This window comes from Trachurus japonicus, chromosome 5, assembly GCF_045865225.1.
Source record: "Trachurus japonicus isolate A0001 chromosome 5, Traja_1.0".
In the NCBI taxonomy this organism is placed as follows: domain Eukaryota; kingdom Metazoa; phylum Chordata; class Actinopteri; order Carangiformes; family Carangidae; genus Trachurus; species Trachurus japonicus.
In genome coordinates this window covers 15,859,331-15,886,412 of record NC_140911.1, presented here as the reverse complement: position 1 = coordinate 15,886,412, position 27,082 = coordinate 15,859,331, and the positions used below count along the sequence as shown (strand labels likewise).

At 40.0% G+C, this 27,082-nt stretch overlaps 2 protein-coding genes across 2 annotated transcripts in view; one reads left to right on the top strand and one right to left on the bottom strand.

Annotated features, from left to right (window-relative positions):
* Nucleotides 1-18,147, top strand: part of acad9 (acyl-CoA dehydrogenase family, member 9) — a 21,798-nt gene extending 3,651 nt beyond the window's left edge. The window contains exons 5-18 of the mRNA XM_085776534.1: nucleotides 31-131; nucleotides 1,953-2,031; nucleotides 3,525-3,696; nucleotides 7,382-7,455; nucleotides 7,577-7,652; nucleotides 8,922-8,992; nucleotides 9,115-9,234; nucleotides 9,330-9,458; nucleotides 9,766-9,845; nucleotides 11,028-11,154; nucleotides 11,785-11,862; nucleotides 15,045-15,173; nucleotides 17,234-17,306; nucleotides 17,612-18,147. Coding sequence (XP_085632660.1) covers nucleotides 31-131; nucleotides 1,953-2,031; nucleotides 3,525-3,696; nucleotides 7,382-7,455; nucleotides 7,577-7,652; nucleotides 8,922-8,992; nucleotides 9,115-9,234; nucleotides 9,330-9,458; nucleotides 9,766-9,845; nucleotides 11,028-11,154; nucleotides 11,785-11,862; nucleotides 15,045-15,173; nucleotides 17,234-17,306; nucleotides 17,612-17,712 — 1,410 coding nt within the window. The 3' untranslated portion in view covers nucleotides 17,713-18,147. The remainder of the gene's footprint in view (nucleotides 1-30; nucleotides 132-1,952; nucleotides 2,032-3,524; nucleotides 3,697-7,381; nucleotides 7,456-7,576; nucleotides 7,653-8,921; nucleotides 8,993-9,114; nucleotides 9,235-9,329; nucleotides 9,459-9,765; nucleotides 9,846-11,027; nucleotides 11,155-11,784; nucleotides 11,863-15,044; nucleotides 15,174-17,233; nucleotides 17,307-17,611) is intronic.
* cfap92 (cilia and flagella associated protein 92 (putative)) lies at nucleotides 18,103-27,082 on the bottom strand. Its single transcript, XM_085776533.1, has 13 exons — nucleotides 26,846-27,082; nucleotides 26,471-26,655; nucleotides 26,072-26,291; nucleotides 25,671-25,784; nucleotides 25,106-25,290; nucleotides 24,111-24,976; nucleotides 23,819-24,013; nucleotides 23,313-23,586; nucleotides 23,066-23,224; nucleotides 21,214-21,390; nucleotides 20,678-20,828; nucleotides 18,725-18,918; nucleotides 18,103-18,401 (listed from the first exon to the last, which is right to left on the bottom strand). Exons 1-13 carry the CDS (start codon nucleotides 27,072-27,074, stop codon nucleotides 18,210-18,212), a joined length of 3,141 nt encoding a protein of 1,046 aa, XP_085632659.1. The 5' UTR covers nucleotides 27,075-27,082; the 3' UTR covers nucleotides 18,103-18,209.

The window sequence follows — 27,082 nt, the reverse complement described above, 5'->3', positions numbered from 1 at the left end:
TGGTTCGCTAACAGCCGTTTGTTGTTTCAGGGGATTCTGATCGCAGGCAGCGAAGCCCAGAAGCAGAAGTATCTGCCCAAACTGGCGTCTGGAGAACACATCGCAGCTTTCTGCCTGACCGAGCCTGGGAGGTAAATGAATACGTAGACAAACACCATTTCATCCATTTAATTGCTGCACTGACTTTGCTGGATTCTTCTGAGCCACGGGGAAAGCAAAAGAACTGTCTAAAGTCCAGAGAGAGAAGGTTGTTCAACTTTATAAAACATAAAGAGGGGTATAAAAAGATATTCAAAGACTTGAGAAAGCCAATCAGCAGAGTTCAAGCTCTCATAAAAGTGGAAATTGAGGGGTTCTGTTGATACCAAGCCACGGTCTGGTACCATCAAAAAAAAATTTGGTCAGACTCTCTGATAATCTTTTTTTTAAATGATTGTGTTATTTCTGGATGTCTCAACAGTTTAATTTGAATCGCTTTTAAAAATAAGAGACATCTGTTTTGTCTGATCACTCATGTTTTCCTTAAAGCAGAAGTAAGTGGTCCGGTCGTTTTCGCTAATGCTGCGTTCCAGGCAGGCTTTTAAAACCGTAAATTACAGCTTCAAGTCACAACTTACGACTTTGTAGCGTTCCAGGCAACCCACTCGTGTTTTTCCGACCTGTTTTACCGGTGAAAGTCACTATAACGGCCACTCGTAACTTCCGACCGGTGAACTCGCACCAGATCGAACTGGTACCACTTCACGGTCGGAAAAATACGAGTTTCCTTGAACGCACCATAACAGTCCTCGTCCCTACGTCGCCACATTCACGGCGTCCCTTGGCTGCACACACAGCCCTGCATGCCGTTCTCTCTCCTCATTGGATAAAAACTGTAGGATACGATAAATGTTTTCTCTTCGGCTCAGAGCAGAGCAGAGGGACTGACAGACCCGTGTTTCAGACCAAACACTCTATGTAAGTGATTGCTGTCGGAAGATACAACTATTTAAGACTTATATTAACACAAAAATATCACTTACTTCTGCTTTAATGAATGGTACACAGTTACAAAATCCTCTAGGGTGTGTAAACTCTCAAGCACAACTGTATATTTCCAACTGTATTTGTGGTATACATGAGAATTATTCACACACACCCAAAACTGGAGTTGTTGTCCAAAGTGCTTAAATATTTGTAAATATTGACTTGAACAGGACGAGCGCTTTGCTTCAGGTCGTTGACAACCCAGGACCCTGTTCCCTTCATTCAACCCCCTGCTGTTGTCTCACTCTGTCGGTCATTAGCTATACTGTATTCTGGTGTCCAAAACTGCATTTTCTTCAACAACGGAGGGTTTTAATGACAGCAGATCAGACGTGTCTGAGACCACTGGGGATGAGGAACCAGTATCTGTGACTTCTGATCAGATCAATTAATAGCAAAAGTACGAGATGACTGTTTAATGATTACTGAGGTCACTGAGAGGTTACAGAGAGCTGTGTGTGAGATAATACAGTGTGATAAATATGAAATGGGCAATGTGCATCATAGACTTTCCAGGCATGTATACATTTCATCATTGGCAACTTGTATTTTTGTGTGTTTTCCATTGATAATGACACATTCTGAGAAGCTTAGAAGCAATATAATTATTATATTTATCTTCCCTCCTTAATCTTTCTATGAGCGTCAGGATAATTGTTTGGAAAAACACGCATTCTTTTAATGGTTAAATGATAATTAAAGATACAAACTCTAGAGTGGCTTCAATGTTTTTTCTAAGCACTGTAGTGACAAATAGCCGACACATGTTGACCACGCATCCTTTGACCAATCCATTTATAATACTTTAAGGGAAAAGATCCAGCCAATCAATGAGCCATTTCTATTGCCAGTGTAAAACTGTAAAGGCATCTGTACCTTCTGTTTCAGCATGAGCTTCACTCGTTCACTCTGTTCGATCATTTCAGTGGCAGTGATGCAGCCTCCATTCAGACCCGTGCCACGCTGTCAGAGGACGGGAAACATTTCCTGATCAGCGGCTCCAAGGTGAGAAGAATCAGATGCTCTTAAAGGGATAGTTCACCCTAGAATGATATTTCGCTCATTATCTACTCACCCTCATGTTGACTAAGGGCTGGAAGAAGTTTCAGAGTCCACCGTCCCTTCTCTGAGTTACAGGGGGTCTCGGCATAGCAGTGCATGTCCATATAACGGTTGCAAAGGGACACCAGAGCTCTTCGTAAAAAAACACACACAAAAAAACATCCAAATACCTCCATGATGCTCGTATGTAATGTCCGTCTTGTGCTGAAGCCCCAAATTGCGTAATTGTCCCGAAAAAAATTAAATAAGTCTTTATTTTAAGCTTGTTTGTAGCGGAAGCTTCTCGAAGCTCCTCTTCCTGGTCCGTCCAAATCTTGCGTGATTTGCAGTAACTGCACTGACGCCGGCGCAAATAACGCGAGATTTGGACGGACCAGGAAGAGGAGCTTCGAGAAGCTTCCGCTACAAACAAGCTTAAAATATAGACTTTTTAAAAAAAATTTCGGGACAATTACGCAATTTGGGGCTTCAGCACAAGACGGACATTACATACGAGCAGCATGGAGGTATTTGGATGTTTTTTTGTGTGTGTTTTTTTACGAAGAGCTCTGGTGTCCCTTTGCAACCGTTATATGGACATGCACTGCTACGCCAAGACCCCCTGTAACTCAGAGAAGGGACGGAGGACTCTGAAGCTTCTTCCAGCCCTTAGTCAACATGAGGGTGAGTAGATAATGAGCGAAATATCATTCTAGAGTGAACTATCCCTTTAAGTCTGGACTTCAAATTTGAATTCAAAATGAAAAAAAAAAAAAAAAACCCTCTCCTTTTTGTTTTATACCCTAAATATTATGGAGCTATTTCCCTGACATTAAAAGTTGGCATTGAAAACAGAATTTGGCATTGTAATAAAAGTTGTATTGACACTGAAACAAGTATCGGCATTGAAAAATGTTGGAACACAGGCATAAAAAATACAATATTTAATTTGGATTTTTAAAAAAATATATTATCATGTAGTTTTCAATGTCAGTCTTCAGATTTCTTCTTCATGCGTCCCTAGCCCCTCCCCTCAGACCCTCCCCTCCACGACAAAACCCTGACAGTAACTTGGCATTGAAAAAAAGAACAGTGAAACAGAAAAAAAAAATTGAAACTGAAAACCAGTGAGACTGGGGGGGGGGAATGCAGTGTAAAAAAACACACTGAAAAAGATGGACATGAAGAATAAATCTGAAGACTGACATTGAAAACTACATGATAATTATATATTTTTTTAATCCAAATAAAATATTGTATTTTTTATGCCTGTGTTCCAACATTTTTCAATGCCGATACTTGTTTCAGTGTCAGTACAACTTTTATTACAATGCCAAATGTTATTTTCAATGCCAAAAATTGTTATTACAATGCCAAATTCTGTTTTCAATGCCAACTTTTAATGTCAGGGAAATGGCTCCATAAAATATCCCATGTCTTTAAATTTGTCTTACCAGATTTGGATTTCCAATGGAGCGACTGCAGATATTATGACGGTGTTTGCCAGGACGGAGGTGACTGTGGACGGTGTCAAGAAGGACAAGATTTCTGCATTTATCGTGGAGAGGGCTTTTGGGGGCATAACCAGCGGCAAGCCGGAGGACAAGCTTGGCATCAGGGGCTCCAACAGTACGTCTCCCATGAGTGTGGATATTAGGATGAGTACTGGGAATAAATGACCTTTGTTGAGTTTGTTCCTTTATCCCTTACATACTGTTCAAATTTGATACCTTCACAGTATGGTTCGGGTCAATTTTGACCCGGACCAAGAATTCCCTCATAGTAAGTGTCTATATTGAATTTTAAACTACAGATCTATTTAGAATGTTTAAATAGCCTATGAAAAAAGCCATAAGCCATAAAAGCCACAATGATTTAAATATATTTCATTGAATTTTAAAATGGCATGAACTTTGTGGAACTGTTGGAGTTCATAATATGACCATGTTTAACCACTGCAACCATTAGGTGCTATATGTTATAAGCTAAATGCTATATCATAAGAAATCATAATTATCAATATTAACCTCTTAGGGCTTAGCGGCCACATACGTGGACAGCACTTTTTAGCTCTTATGTCCATATTTGTGTTCACTGCTGAATTGGGGGTGTTGTGGACACATACTTGGGCACTTACACTGCCATCTGGTGGTGTCAGAAGAGTCAAGCATATTACGGTAAAAATTCAATATGGCGGCAAACACAAGGGAAGATTCAAGTGGCCGCTCCATACACAAACATCGACCAGGTAAGAATTCCTGTCTTATTTTATGGCTTATTCTTATTTAGATATTTATAGGAGTGTTGGACATTTGTTATGACAAGCAAATTTGGGGGAAAAAAAGTAAAAATAAGAACTTAGCATGTCGCTAAACGTGAAGTACACATATGTGTACTTATGGACTGAAGCTCCTCGAAACAGCTAAAATGCTTGTAAACATGCACACATGTAAAATGAGAAAAAAAGTATCTCTGGTGCAGCTAAAAAGCTGTACATTGTCTAAATGTAATAAATAACAATTCAATCACTAAATACATATATACATACATAGATCAGTTGGGTTAAAACCTGTTAAAATCCAGAGTCCCCCATTTGGGGGACTTGAAGACATGCATAAGCCCCCAGTGCACTAATTATGAAAGAATATGGTCATATTATATGTCAAATTAAACAGCAGAAGCTGGGCTACAACGTGTAAAAAACCATGTTTATATGACCCAAACACAGCCCAAACACTACTCAAACAAACAACTAGACATCAAACTTCATAAAGCACCTCTGTGTGGACCCAGTCGCCACATTTCTGGCTCGTATACTACTGTACATTATGCAAAACACATCAGCGACCTCTCATCTGAACGTGAACATCAGGGTGTCCCTCAACAACAGCAGCTAGCAGCAGCAGCTAGCAGCAGCACGGCAGAGGGAGAAGACAACAACCAGCAAAGTCGAGCAAAAACAGACACTGCGTGGCCAAAACATGGTCGTACATTTGCTCTTACCTTTGCTGTTTTGCCGTGAAAAGGTTGTGTTATGGGTAAATCCACAATATTTCCAGTTGAACTCTGCCTAGTGTTTACATCTGAACCAGCCTGGCCGAAATCCGACGGCTCTAGGACCCTGCACGGAAGCCTGCACGGAGCCTGACGGAGCGCACACAACCCCACGTTGGCCTGCACGTGGATCTGCTGATCTGATTGGTTCATGGCTGTCACATGGCTGCCAGTGCGGCCAATCACATCGACCTGGGTCTAGCGTCATTCCTCTCTCTCTATTGGTTAAAATGAGCCGCCACTCACTCGAATCGACCACTCCGCTGCAGAGATAGAGGCTGAAAGCCAAACCCACCCAAACAAGCTGCTCTGAGCAGCAGGGCGCAGAGACACTGAATCCACTATGTTAGTTATTTACAATCGGTTCCAGTAGATTTATTTTCAGTTAGTTTATCCAAATTGTGTGAAAATAAAGATTAAACAATAGTTTATAGTAGCAGGTGGTTCCAAGCTGTGCCAAAAATGGACATTTTGGAAAGTTCGCCTGGATATTTTGTAGTAAAATCTCAATCATTTTGTCCTGCTTCAATTAATCAGAATCAACCACTGCAGAGACAATGTTCACATGTTGTACAATGATTTTATAGAGAGTTTGAGCTTCATCAGCATTATTCTAAAGGGCACTCATCAAAAATATGATTTTTTTTTAAGGCGAATATTAATTTTATTAATTTTTTTCTGTGTGTCATCTTCATTTACTCTTCACCAGTAACAGATATACTGAAATTTACACATCTCAGCAATTCCTCATTTTTTTCCCTTTACTATGACACCAAAAGTATTCAAATAGACCTTGTGGTTGCAGAGATATACTCATTTTATTATGGATATGCAATTTTCGAGAAAAGGCCTAAAAAATATTAAAAATGTCAGTAAAATGTAATATGCTAGTAAACTAAACTAGCTTGAAGCTAACTCTGGTGCAGCTAAAAAGCTGTACATTGTCTAAATGTAATAAATAACAATTCAATCACTAAATACATATACATACAATGGTACAATGTACTGTACAGCTTTTAGCTTTTAGCTTTTTACTTGCTGATATTCAAAACATGTTCAAAAATGTGTGTGTATGTGTTATTAATACATGCAAAAGCAGTCAGGAAAAAAACTGCTGTGTTCAAGGTGGAAATAAAGAATTTTTCATTCTATAACACAAAGGTGACTTAATTGTGTTTTATGGAAGTTCGGAACAAGAGTCCACATATGTGGACATCATTTTTCTCAAAAAGTACATCATATCAAAAGATGATGCTTAGTTTTTATTCTAATTAGGTTCCAATAAGCCCAAATAGCAAAGAGAAATAAAAAATGCATGTAAAAAAACTCCTTGGGCCTTAGGAGGTTAATTCAACATTTACCACTTACAGTAGAACACAAAAACATTAATAATAAAATGCTTATTATAAAAAAAAATGCACTCTCCCTGCTTTATATATAATATGGTTTTCTTCAGCATTGTCTTCCTGCTCTGGCACATCCTCCACCAAATCACTATCAACCTCCTCCTTTTGGAAGATCAGATAAAGGGCCTGTTGTACCAAGTCTCGCTGCCACAATGTCAGTCACTGAAATGGCAGCTCAGGAACCTCTATGTCATGACCCCCCACCACCACCCTCCCAACGCAAATTGATTCAAATTTGTTACTTTATAGATTATTTTATTACATTGCAGGTGCAGGTGCTTGCAGGTGCAGATCTCGTGTCTGTGTCAAGGCACCCCTTGACCTCAGATGACCTCTGTTTTTATTTGTGCACCATACTGTATGATCACTACTATGCTGTTTTACTATTTCACTGTTTCGAGGTCTCCCCATGCTCCCTCAAAGACCAGCAGGTGTCTGTCTCTGTGGCAACCTGGGCAAATGTGGTGGGAACACAGGCAGTTCTCGTGACAGTGTCGAAGTCCCCCTTGAACTCTGTTTCTGTCACCACTGTCCCATAAATTATACACACAAACATGGCCTGTATAGTTCCACAGTTTCAAGATTCCCTAAAACCACAATTTTCCTTGATTTGGCCCATACTGGTGGATCTAAAATCCATCTAAACAGATACGGGTCAAATTTGACCCGAAACAGCCTCAGTGTATAAAAATTTGTAGCACCTGTTCAAAAGTATACAATTTAAAAATATTTTCATTTGTGTGTATTTTGGGTCACTTTAGGAAAAGTCATAAAATTTCAGCCTAAAAGAATGATGTTTAGGGTATGTAAGGGTTATTTGTGTAGTTCTTAAGGAAACCTTTTCACTTTTTCAGCCTGTGAAGTGTCGTTCGACAACGTCCCCGTGCCAGTAGAGAATGTGATCGGAGAAGTAGGTGGCGGCTTCAAGGTAAGCTCCATACTGCCCTCCGTCTGTAAGTCGCAGTGAGACGATGTGTGTGTGTGTGTGTGTGTGTGTGTGTGTGTGTGTGTGTGAGGTTGAGTCATTTTTGTCTCTTTGTGTTGGACAGATTGCCATGAACATCCTGAACTCGGGGAGGTTCAGTATGGGGAGTTCTGCAGCTGGGATGATAAAGAAACTAATCGGTAAAAACCAAATGCAGCAGTAGACGTAACTGAATAAGAGCTGGTGTGTGTGTGTTTGTAGGCGGGTGCATATATGAAAAAAAAACACCTAACCCTAAAAAAATTCTAACAAAAGGTTTCTCAGCTGTTTTTTATAGTATTAGATGTCCTTAATAACATACTAAAAGTTTACCAAAATTTGACCACTAGAAAGGTGTTATTTTCAAGATGGCGTCCAAGATGGATAGGAAGCCTGAGGAGACACCACAGGTGAATAGGGTAACATTTTTAACTAACAGATATCACCATGAAACTTACCAAGTTTATCACTCACATTAAGACAAATATTTTTTGTATTACAACTTTTGTCAAATTGTGTGTTTAAATATGTAAATTAGGCAATATCTCTTTAAATATGCGCTAATTTGCATATCCGAAATCTGAACAATGGATAAAAGCCACTTTCAAAATTCTTGTTTTATTTTGTTGACATACTAGAGTCAGAAGTTTTTACAGAGGGGATTTTGAATGAATATCTCTCTTTATCACTCTGTAAATGAGAAAATACTAGCAGCCCTAAAAATTCAAGTTGGTCGTGTTTTTAGGAGTAAAATGTTGTATAAGAGCCCGAAATCTCCACTTCAGCGGCACTTACAGACACCAAACCTTCCAGTTTTTTCTATATTCTGAAGGTTTTTACAGAGGGGATTGTTGATATATCATTCATAGCCTGATTTATACAACATTTTACTCCTAAAAACACGACCAACTTGAATTGAATATTTTCTCATTTACAGAGTGATAAAGAGAGATATTCATTCAAAATCCCCTCTGTAAAAACTTCTGACTCTAGTATGTCAACAAAATAAAACAAGAATTTTGAAAGTGGCTTTTATCCATTGTTCAGATTTCGGGTATGCAAATTAGCGCATATTTAAAGAGATATTGCCTAATTTACATATTTAAACATACAATTTGACAAAACTTGTAATACAAAAAATATTTGTCTTAATGTAAGTGATAAACTTGGGAAGTTTCATGGTGATATCTGTTAGTTAAAAATTTTACCCTATTCACCTGTGGTGTCTCCTCAGGCTTCCTATCCATCTTGGACGCCATCTTGAAAATAACACCTTTCTAGTGGTCAAATTTTGGTAAACTTTTAGTATGTTATTGAGGACAACTAATACTATAAAAAACAACTGAGAAACCTTTTGTTAGACTATTGTGTGTGTGTGTGTGTACAACAGTATGTGTGTGGGTTTTGACAACATCTTTGTCTGGCTGTAGAGCTGACTGCTGAGTACGCTGCAACCAGGAAACAGTTCAACAAAAGCCTCAGTGAATTCGGGATGATTCAGGTGCAGTTGACTTTTCTCACACAGGAATCTGAGTCATCTCCGCGGCTCCAGTGACTCATGTGTGTGTTTATGTGTGTTTATGTGTGTGTGTGTGTGTGTGTGTTTTTGTCCTGTCACTGTAGGAGAAGTTTGCTTTGATGGCCCTGAATGCCTTTGTGATGGAGAGCATGGCGTACCTGACCGCGGGGATGATGGACAGGCCGGGGCTTCCTGACTGCTCCGTAGAGGCGGCCATGGTCAAGGTTAGTCAGATTTGTCTCTACGACTCGGTTCATGTAAAACTGCTACAAGACAAAAGTTGTAATAATAACGTGCGTTCTCCGTCTTTCCTGCTCAGGTCTTCAGCTCAGAGGGAGGCTGGATTTGTGTCAGTGAAGCTCTTCAGATCCTCGGAGGTCTGGGTTATACAAAGAATTACCCGTACGAGCGTTACGTCAGGGACTGTCGCATCCTGCCCATCTTTGAGGTACTGATACCGATAATCACACAGCCTAATCTGTCGTCTGTCTGGGAGCTTTTACGTCAGAAAGGTTTTTGCTAGATGAGAATTATTTGTACTTCCTATCCAGGATCCTTTCTGCAAGTGGCCATCAGGGGGCACATTTGACCTTTAAATCAAATCAACAAAAAGTTAATGGCTGATTTGTGGAATGTTAAATCTTAACATTTGTATTGAAGAGGAAACACTTGTGTCGCCTGCATCGCCATATGAATGCTATAATACTGTGAAATTGATGATGTGCCATTTCCTATATTTTGTTTTCTGTTCTCAGGGGACCAATGAAATCCTGCGGATGTACATTGCTCTCACTGGGATGCAGTACGCCGGAAAAGTGCTCACAGCGAAAGTGAAGTAAGATGACATGAAAGCTGTAAAATACAAAGATATTTATATAATACTGACATCAATCAATCAATCAATCAAAACTATGTTGTTCTTATTAACTCTGGACTATTCAGGCTCCTCTCTCATTGCTCTTGCATGACAGATTTGATTTGATTTCCTGTCACTGTGTCATGTGTATCCACTTCCCCGCCCCCTTAGAGACCAGAGCAGCAGATCTCAGTCCATTCACTTCAATGGGAGAAGTGAACACGATCAGATAGATATTGTTTTGCCCCAAAGTCACAGGAATAAATATGGAATATATAAAAGCCACAGATCATCACAACACTCTGAAACTGAAATGTTATTGTTCATTTTTGCACAACAATACTGTCATTGTTGTTATTTTTTATTCCATTAGCTATATAAAAGAGCAGCAAAATCAGGCAGGACAATAAAACACTAGATGCAGCTTGGATTTATGTTTTCACATTAAGTGAAGTGTCACCTTTTGTTTTGTATAAGCATCTTAACAATTAAATACTATAGAACAGTATACAGTATATGGCGAGATATAGACTGTGACTTTGGTGAGTGTGGTGCTTTGTTTAAAGCTACATTCAGATACATGGGCAGGAGTTGATAAAGACCAAAGATGTTGTGACACTTTCTAGATAAATAGTAGGCCTGTGCATATTCTCATTTGTCCAGGTCATAGTATCTCAAAGGAGGTTAAATCGAAAGCAACTGCAAATAACTAAGTCCAGTTGCTTTTTTATTTGTACTATTTATCTATCTCAAAGGAGGTTATCCTTTCAGATAGATAAATAGTACAAATAATAGTACAATAGTTTCAGAAGTTGGATGCCGACTGTCTGCTGTTTGGTGGTGGGAGTGTGTCGTCTGTCTGGGTTAATGAGAGTTTTTAGGCGTCTCTCTAAAATGTACATTACAGATTGTGGGACCAAACCCACTGAAATACTCATTAACTGTAGAGCTGAATCACTACACAGTTGGTTGATATTTTTTAGTAGGTTCATAAACCTTATTTCAAAGAAAATTAGATCATTTTATCTTAGAATTACCCATGAGTCCGTCTGACAGTGATACATTTCTGACCTCTCGTGTGTAAAAAGTTTTCTAAAACGTCACAATAGGGTTGTTTAAATCGTTAAAAATATTTTCTGTGCTCTGCCCCCCCCCCCCCAGGGAGATGAAGAAAGGAAACATAGGGCTGGCTTTGGGGATGGTCGGCAAGAAACTGAAGAGCTCATTAGGAGCTACAGTGGACTACGGCTTGACGGGAAAAGACGGCGTGGTGCATCCCAGCATGGCAGTAAGGACATAAATGTGACTCTCAAAGGATCATAGATAGGGGTGGGCGATATGGCAAAAATATCATATCACGATTTTTTTTAAATGAAGTCACGATTTCGATTTCATCACGATCTTAAATCGAAAAAAGAAAAACAGACAATTTAGGCCAAAGAACCTTTCTTAACAGATTTTAATCTAAATAGTTGCAGTTTTGCCAACATGTGCAAACAACATAGTAAAAGGTAAACAACAACACTCTGATAAAGTGCACTCTTGCAACATAAAAGGTAGCTTTCAATAAACTTGAAAGTAAAATATTAATGAAGACATTACTGTTTGTTTTATTCAACACAGTCATTTTAACAGGATTTAAGTGTATCAAAACACTAAATAGCTGATTGAAAAGGGTCAAATAAAGTAACTGTTGTTATCTCTTTTAGCAAACTTTGCAAATGTCCTTTGTTTGCGCTTTGCAGCATAGAACTGCAGTTTATAGAATGAGCCCCAGACGATCCTACGATCTCTGCACTTTGGCAGATCGTCTACACGCTCTAATCCTTCACGATCTAATATCGCCGTATCGCCCACCCCTAATCATAGATGTGTTGTGTGTTTTCTAGAGGCAACAACAACAGTTTTCTGTTTACAGGACAGTGCAAAGAAGCTGGAGCAGAACATCAGCGTTTTTGGATCGACTGTGGAGAGCCTGCTCTACAGATATGGAAAGGTACTGTCTGATTTATTTTACATCCTGGAAAGAAAAAAAAAAAAAAGGTTGTGGAGATTTTCCTGCTCAAATGTTTCCTGTTCCTTTTGGGGGAAAAAAAAAATCGCATTTGCGTTCTGAATGAAGGCATTGTTTTGTAATGTTGTTAGAGATCTGTTCATATCTCCCCAATCAGTGTTTCTGAGGTGTTCATCTGTCGGGCAGCTGCTCCTCTGTCTCCCCTCTTCTCTTCTCTTCTCTTCTCTTCTCTTCTCTTCTCTTCTCTTCTCCGAGCCTCCGTGTGACTGTGCTTTTCTAATCATGTCTTTTCACAAACCTCTTGGAAACAGGTCAGCTTTCCAAATCCCACTTCCTGTATCAGTTCACTCTTATTCTGATCCAACAGTGTCCTCGGTGGGCTCTCATCACTCAGCAGTTTTCATGAGCGGAAGAACATGAGCCTGAACTTTACAGTTCTCTCTGCTGAAACAATACATAAATTAGCCCTTTAAGTCTAACGGTCAACAATATGTGGAAGTGATGTCGGTTTTCCTATTGATTGTTGAGGAGACCTGGGGTAGGAATAAATGTAGGAAGAAAGAAGACGACAAACACTTCACTGAGTATTTAAAGTCTGAAAACAGAACCAAGAGGAGGTGAAGACGTCTCTCACCATTTCAATGACAATATGCTGGATGTATTTCTGTCCAAAACTCACTCCTCCTACACCAGCTTTAAGGTATTTTGAGGAACTTAGGTAAAAAAAAAAAAATGAAAAGGTGAGATGGACTAACTAAAAGGCAGCAGGACCGATGGATGACTGTAGGGTCGGTGGCTCCGAGCTTTAGTTAGACATTAATATCTAACTATAAAATGTTGTTTTAAAGCTTTAAGCGTGTAGGAAATTTATGACAAAAAAGTAGTGTTTTGTATATTTGGCTTTATTGACATTTAAAATGAGTCATGACAGAGTTGGAGTTGACTAAAGGTCGTCTTCCTAACAACCTCAATGTGCTGGCTTTTAGTGTTTTGTAACGGTTCAGTTTATCCTGTACAAATTTAAACACTGGGATTATACATGGGGGGGGAAAAAACACATTCACAACTTTTAGCAGCTTAATGTTGACAAACCCCAAGAGTCTCCCAAAATTATTAGTGCGGTATAATACCCAGCCCCTTTTAGGCACAGTTCAAAGAGCAGCATGATTTTTATAGTATTGTCTCTGGTATTTTTGCCTTCATGATTGATCATTTAAAATCTAAGAAGGGGGAGGGGCTGATTTATTATGTTAGGTCTGGGTCTTATTTTCTTAAACATCACAACTAGTCGAAACAGCACAACAAACAAGCACTTCTATTGTGGGGTAAATGATAAATGAAATAAATGAAGACCAAAATTAAGTTTCAAGAAACTGTAATTTTGCTTTTATAACCAATCAGACTAATGTTAGCTGCTTGAAGTGGTTGGTGAAGGCCTCGTTGCGTGAGCTCTAATGAATGTGGGTTCAGACGTGATTCACAGCCATATACTCTGATGCTCCTCCCACTGAGAAGTTACGTTTGATCCTGTAAAGATATACATCTACCAAAAGTACAAGGTCCCGTTCCCACTAAACTAGACCCCACAGGTTTTACATATTATAATAATAATAATAATAATAAACTTTATTTGTATTGCACCTTTCTTAACAAAGTTACAAAGTGCATAGACAGGTATATAAAATACAGTAACAATAGAACAACGGCAAAGGGACAATATTAGACATTAACAAACAACAGTAAAATGAGTCGATAAATACAAGAGAGAAATAAGAGCATAGATAGATCCTACTGCTGCCTTCTGGGATTTAAAAAGCTTTTTTATAAAAGTAGGTTTTTAAAAGGGATTTAAAATTCATTAGTGAGCTGGCGGATTTGATGTCCTCAGGGAGGTCGTTCCATAGTTTAGGAGCATAGGTGGCAAAAGCTCTGTCACCTTTGGTCACCAGCCTAGACCTGGGTACAACCAAAAGAGACAGGTTTGATGACCTGAGGTTACCAGCTGGTTTGTATAAAATTAAAAGCTCAGTTATGTAGCTAGGAGCAAGGCCATGAAGAGCTTTAAAAGTTAGCAATAAAATTTTAAAATCAATTCTTAATTTGACGGGCAGCCAGTGAAGAGAAGCTAGAACTGGTGTTATATGCTCAAATCTTCTAGTTCCAGTAATAAGTCTGGCCGCAGCATTCTGCACCAACTGCAGGCGGTGGAGACAACTTTGGTTGAGACCTGTGTACAAGGCATTACAATAATCTAAACGGGAGGAAACAAGGGCATTTACCACTTTGTTGAGGTCGTTGAAAGATAAAAACGGTCTGATTCTAGAAATATTTCTTAGGTGCATAAAACAGGATTGTACAGTTTTCTTGATATGAGCCTCGAAACAAAGATGAGAATCGAATAACACACCCAAGTTTCTTGCAACAGGTTTAACGCATGCTGCCAAAGAGCCAAGACAGTTAAGAGTATGGGAGTTGTAGCTGAGAGGGCCGAACAAAAGAACTTCTGATTTATCTGCATTTAGTTGGAGGAAGTTGTGAGACATCCAACATTGGATGTCAGCAAGGCAGGCCATGAGGGAAGCTAGCGAGGTGGGGTCTGAGGAAGTTAAAGGGACATAGAGCTGAGTGTCGTCAGCGTAGCAGTGAAAATGGATGTTGTGTTTCTGGATGATTTGACCTAGAGGGAGCATGTAAATGGAGAATAATAACGGGCCAAGGATGGACCCTTGAGGGACACCACAAGAGAGACGGGCGGATGATGATGAAGTATTTCCTAAAACCACTGCGAAGGTTCTCTCAGAGAGATAGGATACACTGAGATATAATCTGAGTGTCACTCTGCTCTGTGTCGGTGTCTCTAAATACAGGAAGTAATTAATCACAGCTGTTTTCTAAGCAGCAGTGAGTCAGTGTTCATCCAGAGAAAGATGGACTCTTGGTCGCAGGTCGGCCAGGAACAAATCTTATTTCCGAGTACTTTTCCTTTTTCTCCGGGTTGAGCTTCATAGGAAAATTATTAAATTACCTGATGAAGTACAAAACTATACCCAGCCCCCCCCCCCATCAGATCACAGACGCATAAGTAGAAGAAACTTTAACTGTTGCTGAGGTTGGAAATGATGGATGATTACAGCGTCCTTGTTTTTATTCACTGATGTTGTCAGACGATCGTGGACGAACAGCTCATCCTGAAGAGAGTAGCAGATGTGCTGATCAACCTCTACGCCATGACAGCTGTCCTGTCCAGAGCCAGCCGCTCCATCAGCATCGGCCTCAGGAATCACGACCATGAGGTGTGTACACTACGCACACATACACTACACACACACTCAAATCCCATTCATTGGGGGTTGGTAGTTTCTCTGCAAAATGTGGGAGGTGCAGTCGTACTCCTCAGATCTACAACCTCTTTTCTACAAAAAAAAAAAACAAAACACCACATGTGGTTTGGCTAATTTTCCTTTTAACGTGTATAATTAATAGTTTCATAACAGCTTGTAGCAGGTCACGTCACTAACATGTCACCTGCTAAGTAATGGTGTTGAATACCATTCTAACACATCTTAAAGGGGACATATTATTGAAATATCACTTTTTGAAGAGCTCTTTAACATATATTTGGGTGTTTGTCTTGCCTTCCTTCGTCCAAAATGTGAGAATTGACAAAAGAATGTGTCATTTTCAGGCTCCTTAGGTTGAAATCCACGTGGTTTTACGAGCTGTTTCTTCAGTTTTTTTTCCAGTGATGTAACTAGGTTTCAAATTAGCATAATACCACCCCTACCTGGGACCAGTAGAAGGGGTGGGGTGGGGCAAGCAGTGGTTCATTTGTATTTAAAGGGACAGGCACTGAAACCAGACAGGGCTGAACAGGGCTGTTGTGCGAGGATGAAAAGAGCTGTGATGTTTGATCCTTGGGGTATTTTGGCCAAAGCATGGCACAGACATGTCTTTAAGACACCTGGGAACTATTTTAATTTGTGGAAAGGGGGCATGATATGTCTCCTTTAAAGGACAGTGAGAGGCAGAGGGAGAGTGTTTTTATCTCACAGGACACTGGCAGAAATGAACGATGACACAAAATAAGTTCAATAAATGTTGTTGTTCTGGACCTGGCAATTAAAAGTGGTCATATTGACTGTGTTGTTTTCATGTTAGCAACTTCTGTATATGGAACAGAGAAACTGAGCAGAGGTGAGTGAGGAAAAATGGCAGTGACCAGGTAAAAGCAACACAGATGTTGGTACAGCACTGCTAGATCACTGAATACCACTATCATCACTTTCAGTACAATACATCAATACTTTGATGCACCTATAGATACTTTCTAGGTTGTTATAAAATCTTTCTTAATGGATCATTCACTGTTTATAAATGCTGCAAGTGTTAACAACGCAGCATCTGAATATGTGGTTTAACGATTAACTGCTGTTGTACTTCACTGCTATTGTGGTGATACACAACAGTTTGGTCCTTTCATTAGATTACAGTATAATTATCCAGAAATCAGGTTACTCAGTATACATATCGGTCATAACAACACACACATTGTTATGTAATTAGATAAGGTTGATTTAATTTAGAGTGGGAAGCTGTAGTCTGCTGAAAGCAATTATTACTGCCGCAGCATTTCAGGACATGTTGTCACCCAATTTTTTTTTTTTTTCCATTCATGTTGTAAACATGTTTAATCAGGCCTTTTATCTGCTCCTCCTTTTGATTTATTCAAATAGGTCAGTTCAGTTATTCTTATTTTGTAAAAGCTGCATCTTTATTTTCATGGGGAAAGTTTTTATGTAGCATAAACACAGACTGTAGGACAGTTCTGTGTGTGTGTGTATAATCTGAAACAGGGATGCAAAGCGAAAGAGAAACATTCAAGACGGCACTGGATGTTTTGTTTAATCCACTTTTGCACCACTCGTGTTTGAGATGTGCAGCTGCCACAGTCAGAGATCATATCTAATTTGTATTCAATTCCAAAGATAGATGTTAATATCTGGGGATCAAAGTAACACGAGATCCAAACCAACAAGGCAAATACAGGCTGACGTCTTAAACTTCCATCTGCTTTGGTCGTGTTCTGTTCTGTACCTGGTGAAGTGAATCTTTTCTATAAAACACGTGTTTCATTGATGAAAGCGTGTGTCATGTTTCCAATTTAAGTGTTGTAGTCTTTTTGTGGATGAAAATAGAACCAACAAATGCTCACAATAGTCAGTCTTTGATCTCATGTAATTACACTTTGTGCATCTGCCTGCTGCACTGCATTTAGTTTTCTTGTCTGTTTACCAGTCGGCCTCATGCCTGCAGGTTTTGGTAACGTGCCTATGTTGTTTCGTTTCATTTCAAGGTGCTGCTAGCAAACACTTTCTGCGCCGAAGCTTTCTTTAAGAACAACTACATGATGACTCAGTTGCAAAAACGTAAGTACAACAAAAAATGGTAATTGAGAACAGCCCTGTGCTTTTTTTTTTTTTTTTTTTTTACAGCATCTCAGTAGAAAAGACTTGCATGTGTTGCGGAATTTCCCCACCAAGCCCCACATACCAACACTCGAACCCCCCCCCCCGCTGTTTTTCACTGTCACACTGTGCGCACTTTTTGTTTTTTATAAACAACCTGTACACAAGTTATCCTGTGACATCCAGACGGACGAGAATGTTGTATTTATTTTATATTCACCTAATGAAAGCAGCTTGTTTTTAATCCCCGTCTCAATCCGTTCCAGACTCCCCTGAGAACAACGATGCCAACATCAAGAAGATCGCCAGGGAGGTCCTGGAGAACAGAGCCTACATCTGCTCTCACCCTCTTGAAAGAACATACTGAGCTCTGCCAGTGACCAGAGCACCGTCAGATTCGTTGTCCCAGTGACTCACATCTGTATTAGTCCTGATTTTGTTGAAAATTATTTAAAAGATTAAATTAAGAGATTTGTGTTTAATAGTTACTGTCTCTTTTTAACCATGGCTTCAAACATAAAACCTCAGATGTAATGGTAGTTCTATGGTACTTGCTTTTTTATTAAATTCAATCCAAAGTGCTCTTTAACTTTAGTGCTGTAAGAAATGATTGCACTTGATGCGAGGTTAGCTTATTTGGTATGAAAGATACAGTACGGGGTGTAAAGTATTCCTGGAAGGCTGGATGGCTGATGAAGGAGTCTTCATGCACTCCTGAAAAGTGAAGATCCTCTTCTACGTGTCTGTCGGACGCAGCGCAGTCCACTTGTACAGGAAGGAGTGCTGCTCACTAAACCCACTAGAGGAAACAACAGATTAAGATATTATTAGATTAAGACCGAAACTTTTCATATTACTCTACTATTATGAAGCTTTTTTTTTTTTTTTTTTCAAATAAAAAGTTCCAACTTGAACTGACATGTAGTCCTTTTTGTTAAGAGAGAAATGTCTGGGTATGGAGTTGTTCTTTCTGTGATCGACGCACAGGCCTGGAGCCAGAGTCGGAGTCTCTGCTTCGTTGTCATGCAGGTTCATCGCAGATGGTTTAGGCAAAGGCTGCAACACAAATACAAGCCAGTCCAGTAAGTATTTACAGTAGATGCTATCAGCAACTGCAGCCAAGCATGTAGCAAACATTGTGAAAATGGACTGAAGAACAGCTGTATTTTACAGCTATATTTTTTACAAAATCAAAAGACCAACTGACAACGTGAGAGGGGATGGGTGCAGTGATGAACCAACAGAGACTTATAGGTTTTGGGCCTAATGGAGCTTTAAGGTGAGTTTCAACTCTCTCAGTCTTTGGTTCACTCTCTTTGTATTAATCATGTCATCGTTTCTGTCCAAAAACGGTTCATCTCAGTAACGTAACACCGTACCTTCAGCATCAGGCCTGGCTTCCTCAGCGAACACTTCTCAGGCTCATCTTTCAGTAGATCCTGGATCGTCTCTGAGTTTCCTCCCATGAAGCCTGAGACCGAGCTGTTGTCTGGTTGGTTGGTGCTGCTACCAGGAAGTATCTTCTTCAGAGGCGCTCTGGCTGCTTCGAGCCGATGCTGCAGCAGACGCTCTCCTGAGGACCAACAGCACGCTAAGTAGGATTAATGCTTTACTTTTCATATAACCAACAACTTAACAGGCCGGAGAATGATTTTACTGCACTTAAGGCCTGGACACATCAGATTATGTTTGTTTACTGCTGATCTCACTGGGGTCCTCCACTTTCCAAATATATTCTCCAGCGTGGTGTAGGAGTGTGCTCCTTGGCAGTTAAGGCTAATATTGGCACAAATATCCACCATCTGGAGCTTCAATCAAAACATATCAATATTGGCTCTCAAAAGCTTAGAGCTCTGACAGTTATAGGAAAAAATCCACTCCTGGATACTCTTAAAGTGTAATATTCAGCGCATTCATGCTAGTTACAGCCTCATCTCTAATAGCCACTTGCGCCAGATGGGATAAAATCACTCACCATTTACATACTTAAAATGAAACGGCCACACAGGCAGCTTGTGTGGCAAGAGAGCAACACACCATATGTACCAAAAGCATCAAAACAATCCAGACTGCCAAGTGGTTAACATAGTTTGGCATGGCTGAGTATAAACTGGTTCAAGTCGTCCAAAGACACATTTTAAGCTCTAGTTTTCCCTCCCCCGAGAGCCCCATCAGTTTTAAATTAGGCAAACTGCCTTCATTTAAACCCTTTCACTGAACAAAACCAAACTCATAAAATGTAACAAATTACATGTAACCAGACATAACACTCTGCTGCAGTCACTCCCAACTCCACCCCCATCACCTACACAAAACCCACACCCCTTAAACGTATTCTTATTAGGTGTGGTGCTTTGAAACATCTCACATGTGCTGGATAATCATTGTTTTTTGTTTTGTTTTGTTTTGTTTAGTTTTGCTTCACGGAGCAGATTCTACCATACAAAAATAGTTCTTTGACAAAATGAGGTCCGAGAGGAAAATCGAGTATTGAAAATATGATAAAGATGTTGCACTGTGCTGTGAATGTTTATCATCTTTGTTGTGGTTTGTTTTATAACCAGCTCCATTTGCTGCTGTTTATTTCTTTCCCTGGAAACCTGCTGGCTTGCTTGGAAATATCCACTGGATGTAGGGCCTACTGCAACTCATACATCTAAGTTCAAAAAGAGGCATCAGGATCATCTGCACCTTTGTGATGTCACAACAAAGCATTGACTCCTCTCAGCCATCTTCTAAGCTCCAAGAGAGGAGGAAAGGAGGCCCAGAGTCTCTACTTTGTCTCTGAACCCTGTCATAACTGGAGCGCCGGAGAGAAATCGGGGGAAGAGATAGTTTTTTGTAAAATTATGTCTTAAAGACTTTAATATAGCTTCTTCTTTCCCCAAAAAGAGGGTAAAATATGGGAAATTGTGGCCCTAAACGGTGTGAGAGACTGGCTCATTTGCCCCAATGTAATACTTTTTTTAATGTAATTTTTGGGTATGTTTTGCTTTAGGTTTTGGCAACTAGGCCCCACAGCCTGTCGTGTGGCCTGCAGTACAGTAAGTGACATCTTGTGGCTACACGCCATTCTCATGGATTTCTCGTGTTTGCTGGCCCACATTAAAGCCCTTAGTTTGATTGTCAGGGCCGTCACACTTGCATCTGATGTCACTGCATTGAAAATATCTCAGTGTGATATCTGGCCAGTTTCTCATAGGAAAGAAGAAAAGAAAAAATACATATTCATACAACAAAACAGATGTTCACGTGAAATTACCTAACACCTCTAACAGTTTAAAGTGTTTTCTGGTACAATGATGCAGAGTTGTTTATTATTAGCTTCATACCAGCCAGGTAAAAAGCGTCCAAAGGAGTGCCGAAGACGGGGGGAGGTCTGCTGTAGATCTGAAAGTCCTCGTGGCGCTGGCTCCAGGCCCATCTGTCGCGTGAGAGTGTGGGCTTCAGTGTGTTGGCGTGCAGGATGTTCTCTCTCCAGGGCTACATGCACAGTGAACAGTATCAGTGTCATCAATTTGGCTCTTTACTATAAACACACGCTATCACTGGACACCTCTGGAGATTAATCAAGTGCCCTATATCTATGAATTTTTTTTTATAAATGTTATTTTAACTGCCATTGGGGTGATAAATTATTCTCTGGTCTGGTCTTGTCAACTGAAGCGGCAGCAGGGCTAATATTGTTAGTCATGTCATGTTACACGCTATTCTATCCTAACCTAAACACACTGGGTCATAGAAAAAGGACAAGTAAGTAAACAGTGATAAAAACTGTATCCCTGTATTAAATTTCACAGGAATGCCAATAAACTCATTCCCGTTCCTGTGAAACCCCACACTACGTAAGGATGAAGACTGACATCACCTTCCTCAGCTCTTCCACGCGAGCCTTGCCTGGGTGTCTGGGGTGCACTGTGGACTTGATACTCGAGAACCAAACTTCAGAGGCTGCAGAGCTGGAGTCATTCACAGAAGTCAAGTCTCCAGGCTCCAGTGTAGCACTGTGGTACTGCTGACTGTAGGTGAACCTCCTCCCAGGCATCTGAAGGTATCACCAGAGAAACACAATTAGTCCAGTAATTTTAGGCCAAAAAAGGGGTCAACGTTAAACAAATTGCAACAGAAGCAAACTCAACTGATTTTGTATCCTCAGCATGTCCTGAGTGAGGGAAAAAAAGCCCCGAAGAATCCCATTAGGGGAAAGTTTCGAAAAACACCCAAACATATCCCATTTATACGCATATAAAAAAAAATTTCACGTGTATTGGGTAAAATTTTTATCCTTTAGATATCTCCATGAAAAATACTGAGTTGATTACTTACATTAAGACAAACAAAAAATGTATTACAAGTTTTTTGAAATTCTTTGTTAACATGAGCAAATTTGCATAAATGTGTATAAATTTGCATAAATTTCACCGTTTTGACGGCACATGTATATATGAAGTTGCTGTGGTGGTACCGGCATGGAAATTGGAATTAGTTGACTCCATCGGTCAACCGACAAGTTGACCACTTTAAATTTCAAGATGACTGCAATTTTTCAAGACAGCCACATCCTTAGTAGAGCAGGTATGACATGAGCCAACAGTGCATAATCCAATTACGTATGGCTAATTTGCATACATACAACACCTGATCTAAACATTGAGTAGAGCAGGTGAAAATGTCTTGTTCAATCTTGTTAACATATAATATGTTATATAATATGATATTACAGTTAAAAAAGGAATGGAACCAATTTAGGCTACCCATGAGCATTAATAGAGACGGAGCATGTCATACCTGCTCTACTAAGGGTTAGGGGATGTCTTGAAAAATTGCAGTCATCTTGAAATTTAAAGTGGTCAACTTGTCGGTTGACCGATGGAGTCAACTCACTCAAATTTCCATGGTACCACAGAAACTTCATATCAACATGTGCCGTCAAAACGGTGGAATTTATGCAAATTTATGCAAATTTTCTCATGTTAACAAAGAATTTCAAAAAACTTGTAATACATTTTTTGTTTGTCTTAATATAAGTAATCAACTCAGTAATTTTCATGGAGATATCTAAAGGTTAAAAATTTTACCCTATTCACGTGAAAACATTTTTTTATATGCGTATGAATGGGATATGTTTGGGTGTTTTTCTAAACTTTCCCCTAATGGGATTCTTCGGGGCTTTTTTTCCCTCACTCAGGACATGCTGAGGATACAAAATCAGATGAGTTTGCTTCTGTTGCAATTTGTTTAACCTTTTCTCATAAAATGACTGGACTAAATGCCGTATACCAACAGTTCAGGTCTCTTTGTTATTGTCCAGCCCCATCTTCTCATGGCTATACCTTCAGCAGGATAACACGCCATGTCACAAAGCTGACATCATCCTAAACTGGTTCCTTGAACATGACAATGAGTTCACTGTACTCAAACGGCCTCCACCATCACCAGATCTTAATCCAATAGAGAACATTTGGGAAGTGGTGGAAGGAGGAGAGATTTGTGTAACGATGTGCAGCTGACAAATCTGCAGAAACTGCGTGATGTTATCATGTCAGTATGGACCTAAACCTCTGAGCAATGTTTTCCAGCACCCCGTTGAATCTATGCACGAAGAATTAAAGCAGTTCTGAAGGAAAAACGGTTCCAACCCATTATGTACCTAACAAACTGGCCAGCGAGCTTTTATCTACAAAACAATATCATACACTGTAGCCATATATCAATCAAACCTTAGCCATCTCTTTTTGGAGCAGCTCCTTGGCAAGCACATTTGAGTTGAAGGTCTGGATGCTGTAGATGTGCTCTGACATGGGTGGATCTATCCTGATCACGGCAGCCTTTGGCTTCTGCACCTTCTCACTTTCTTCTTGCACCATTTGAATATTTTCCTGGAATATATGAAAATGCAGTGCATGAGTTGAATCTATAAATTACGCAGATTCTACTGCATTTAAACACCATTTAGTTCCTGCAGACCTGAACAAAGTCCCTGAAGTTCTGGAGTTGCATCTCCTGATTTTTGCATTTCCATCTGACATATTCTCTGTTGTTCATGTCGAGTGGCATATGTCTTTTCATCCTGACAGGCAGAGAGGGCTTGTCCATCTCGGTGTTCGCTCGGGCTTTTTGCTTCCACTGATCCTCATGCATGCCATATTCCTTGCTCATGCTGAGAATCATGTCAGCTGAGGGGAAGAGGTTGTGCCTCACCACATCTTTGAGTTGTCTTACTTGACACATCTGGCTCAGCCTAGGAAAGTTAAAAAAAAAACATAAAGTCAGTTATTTTCCTTCAGATTCATGCAAGTTTTTGGTTTTTTTTGGGTTTTTTTTTTTAGAAATTTTGAACGTCATCATCATCTTGTGTTGTGTTCCAGTCTTATTTTTATTCTCATCATTCTTGATTAGTAGCCAGTGGGGTAGAACATGCTGAATCACTGGCAAGATGCTCAAATGCGTCTTTAATGTCACTACATGTTTACCTTGACAAAGCCTGGAAGCAGGGTTCGGAGATCATGCCTCTAACGTAAATCTGAGGCTGTCTCATGATGGTCTTCAGTGATGCAGATAGGTAGATTGGACACAAGCCCATATCTAATGAGTCATAGATGCGCCTGAAGAAACTCAGGCTTGAATTGTAGCGGACGACCACCTGCTCTTCCTCACTGGCCCTTACACTAGAAAAAAAAAACCATCACACATACTGAACATACAGACAGCACAGCTAAAACTGTGAATGCACACTGAGAGGCCAGATGGGGTTGAGAGCCTTACTTCATAGGGACAGCCTCCCAGAGTCTCCTCACTGCTTTGTCTCTCAGCCCTTCGAGAACAAAGATGTGCCTCCTCTTATCTAGCACGTGGAATCCAGAGACAAAATCCAGATCTTTGCTCTCGTCATGCCTGAAGTTAATTTTGTAGTTGGACAGAGCCCTCTCTATGTCTTCCAGTGACCGTGAGCCCAGACGGAAGGCGGCTGCATTGATTGTGAGGATCTCTGACCTCAGCTTGGTCATTACAGAGACGTTGTTGTAATGAAAGAGGTAAATGATGCGGCCAAATGGACCATTATAAGCCTCCGATAAACAACCGTCATCATCGTTGACATTCAGTGCGTGAGCTATTTCGACTGTGACTTTGAGTTGAGAATTAGAATCATAGTAACGGGCCAGTGGCATGGGATCTCTGCTCGCATCTGCATCTGTCGCCATCCTGTTCTGGGCAGTGGTCTTTCTGTCCAGCCGTGGAGGTGGAGGGCAGCATTTGATTGGTAAGTACAACTTTAGTCTTTTCTCTTCATGTAGCAACTCAGACAGGTCTAGGTTTACAATACCACACGAGTCAAAGGCCTTCGTTTCATGTTTGAATGGGGATGCGTCACTCCGCTTGCGATCATCTGAGCCTGTGCCAAGCGTTGCTGGAGTTTTTGGTGTTTCTTCCAACTTTCTGTCTCGATCATGAACCTCTATCTGCAGAGACGGACTGGACAGGAACTCCTGGAGTTCTTGAGGACTCATCAAGCCTGTCAGGATCACATTTACATCTCTGAAGTAGATGTTGGGGCCATGCTTGTGATGCTTTGTTCTGTGCACGCTGAAGTTATGGAACTTGTACTGGCAATACACAGGCATACATTTTTCCTGGGGGAAAGGAATGAAACATACAGTGGCTTAAATCTCAAAACTCAATGGTCAGTGTTAAAGTTTGCAATACAATCAGTATCAGTCAAAAAGAAAGAAAATGAGCATAAAATGAGATGGTGATCGCACCTGTAGCACGTGGAAAGGCACTGGGGAGGAAGGCATTGATTTGGCTGACAAAATTGTGATAACCAGTGGGTTGAGTTCAACTTTCAGTTGGTCAGATAACAGAGGTCTGTCCAGAGAGATGTTGCACATGACCTCAAATACACCACATGAACAGACTGGGAAGCGTTCAGTCACTGAGATGTGACCTGCCAAGCACAGAAATGAAACAGACAAGACATGTTCACATGAAGTTAAAATTATTACCATTGGTTTAGCTTTTCTAATAGTGACATCAAACATCAAAGATGGCTTTTCCTTGAAGTTTTACTTGAACCTAATTTCGCAATCTCAATTTTATTTATGTCAGTATCTAATTCATTATTTTAAAGCAAGAATTCCCAACCTAGATGGTCCGCAAGATAAATCTAAATGAAATGTGCTGAACAGGACTAATTTAACTTGTTCAGGCCCTTAAAACGGAAGTGAAGACAAATAAACTGTTTACTGGAGGTGATAATGAAGCATTGCAAGTAGATATTGCTCTTGACAGTCCTAAGGTTTAATTAAATATAAAAACTTGACTCACCTGCTAACAAACCAATGAGACTGACGTGAACTGCTGTGGTGCCATTCTTTTTTATGTCCTCAAGGTCATATGATTCAGAAATGGGTTGTTGGCGATCTGGTTTCAGGATCTTTTCTGCAAAAAAGGGTCACAAAAAACTTATTTATAAGGGTTTACATTGAAATTTTGCTTTGCATACAAATTAAATCAGTGAGTGTATTCACTTATGGTGAAGCACTTACTACTGACAACTGAAACTGTAAGCCCCGTGCTGGATCTTCCCTTTTTTGTTTTTCGATTGTCTTCTCACATAAGACTCTCAGTTTATTCAGCATATAGTCTTAATACCACCCTTAGGCGAAAATATGCAATATAATATTAAATTTGTTTAGATGATTTGATCATAATGTACATGTACTCACTGCACATGTCTTTTGTATCCTCAGGCAGATCCGGTGGCAATTTAAAGCCTTTCTGTCTCTCATAGCGGGCCAGGCTGCACAGTTTGTCCTTACTGTTGCATACCTTCAGCTTGATCTTATGAGGAAGCAAACTGATCACAAAGTCCCTGTTGACCTTGACTTTGAAACTCTGGGTCCAACCAATCCATGTCTGATCTCCTTTATGCCATGTTCTCAGAACCTGTCACAAAATTAACACATTTCTATTGCATTCAAGGCACTTACAGCACTAGGAATGTTTTGATGTGTGCTAGTTACAAGAAACCCTGTCATGTCAATAACAATTCCTGTGTAGTTACAGGTCATTTACTGTAACTTTAGATGACACTAAAGCAGTTATTGTTGTACGTTCAGGCTCACCTGGAGCTCATCGTCTTTGCACAATTTAGCTACTGGTCCAAACATTATTAGGTCTGCTTTGACTGTCTCCTCATCACCTGGGAACAGTTTGTATTCAATATGATAGCAGCTCTGAGCTTTGTAGGTTTTCACCGAAGAAGCACTTGAGTCTCTGTTTGCATTCTTGGCCTGTTCACTTTCTTCCCCTAAAACAGGACAAACATTTGTGTCAAAGAATGCAACTAATCTGTGATCTCTGTTTCTTATATTATACTTTGTAGTAGCCTACATTTCAGTACAATACCAGTCCCATTTTGCAACTTTCAATTTGAGTACTTTTAAACATCCATGTGGTGCTTATGTTAGTCCATTGTAGGTTCTGCATGAAAAACTCACCTCTTGGAACAGCAAGGGCAATGTAAACTGTCCATGTGATGTGATAGGAGCGGTCGTCTGTTTGTGATGTGATATCCTCAATTGAGTTTGACCTATTTTCCACATTATGTTTCACGAGTGGTAATTCAGATTCAAGAGAAAGGACATCTTCCTGCCCTTTATCTGTAGGTTTTCCATCATCGCAGTCTGAATCTGCTTTACAAACATCTGTCTCTGGCACGTCCGCCATGAGGTCTG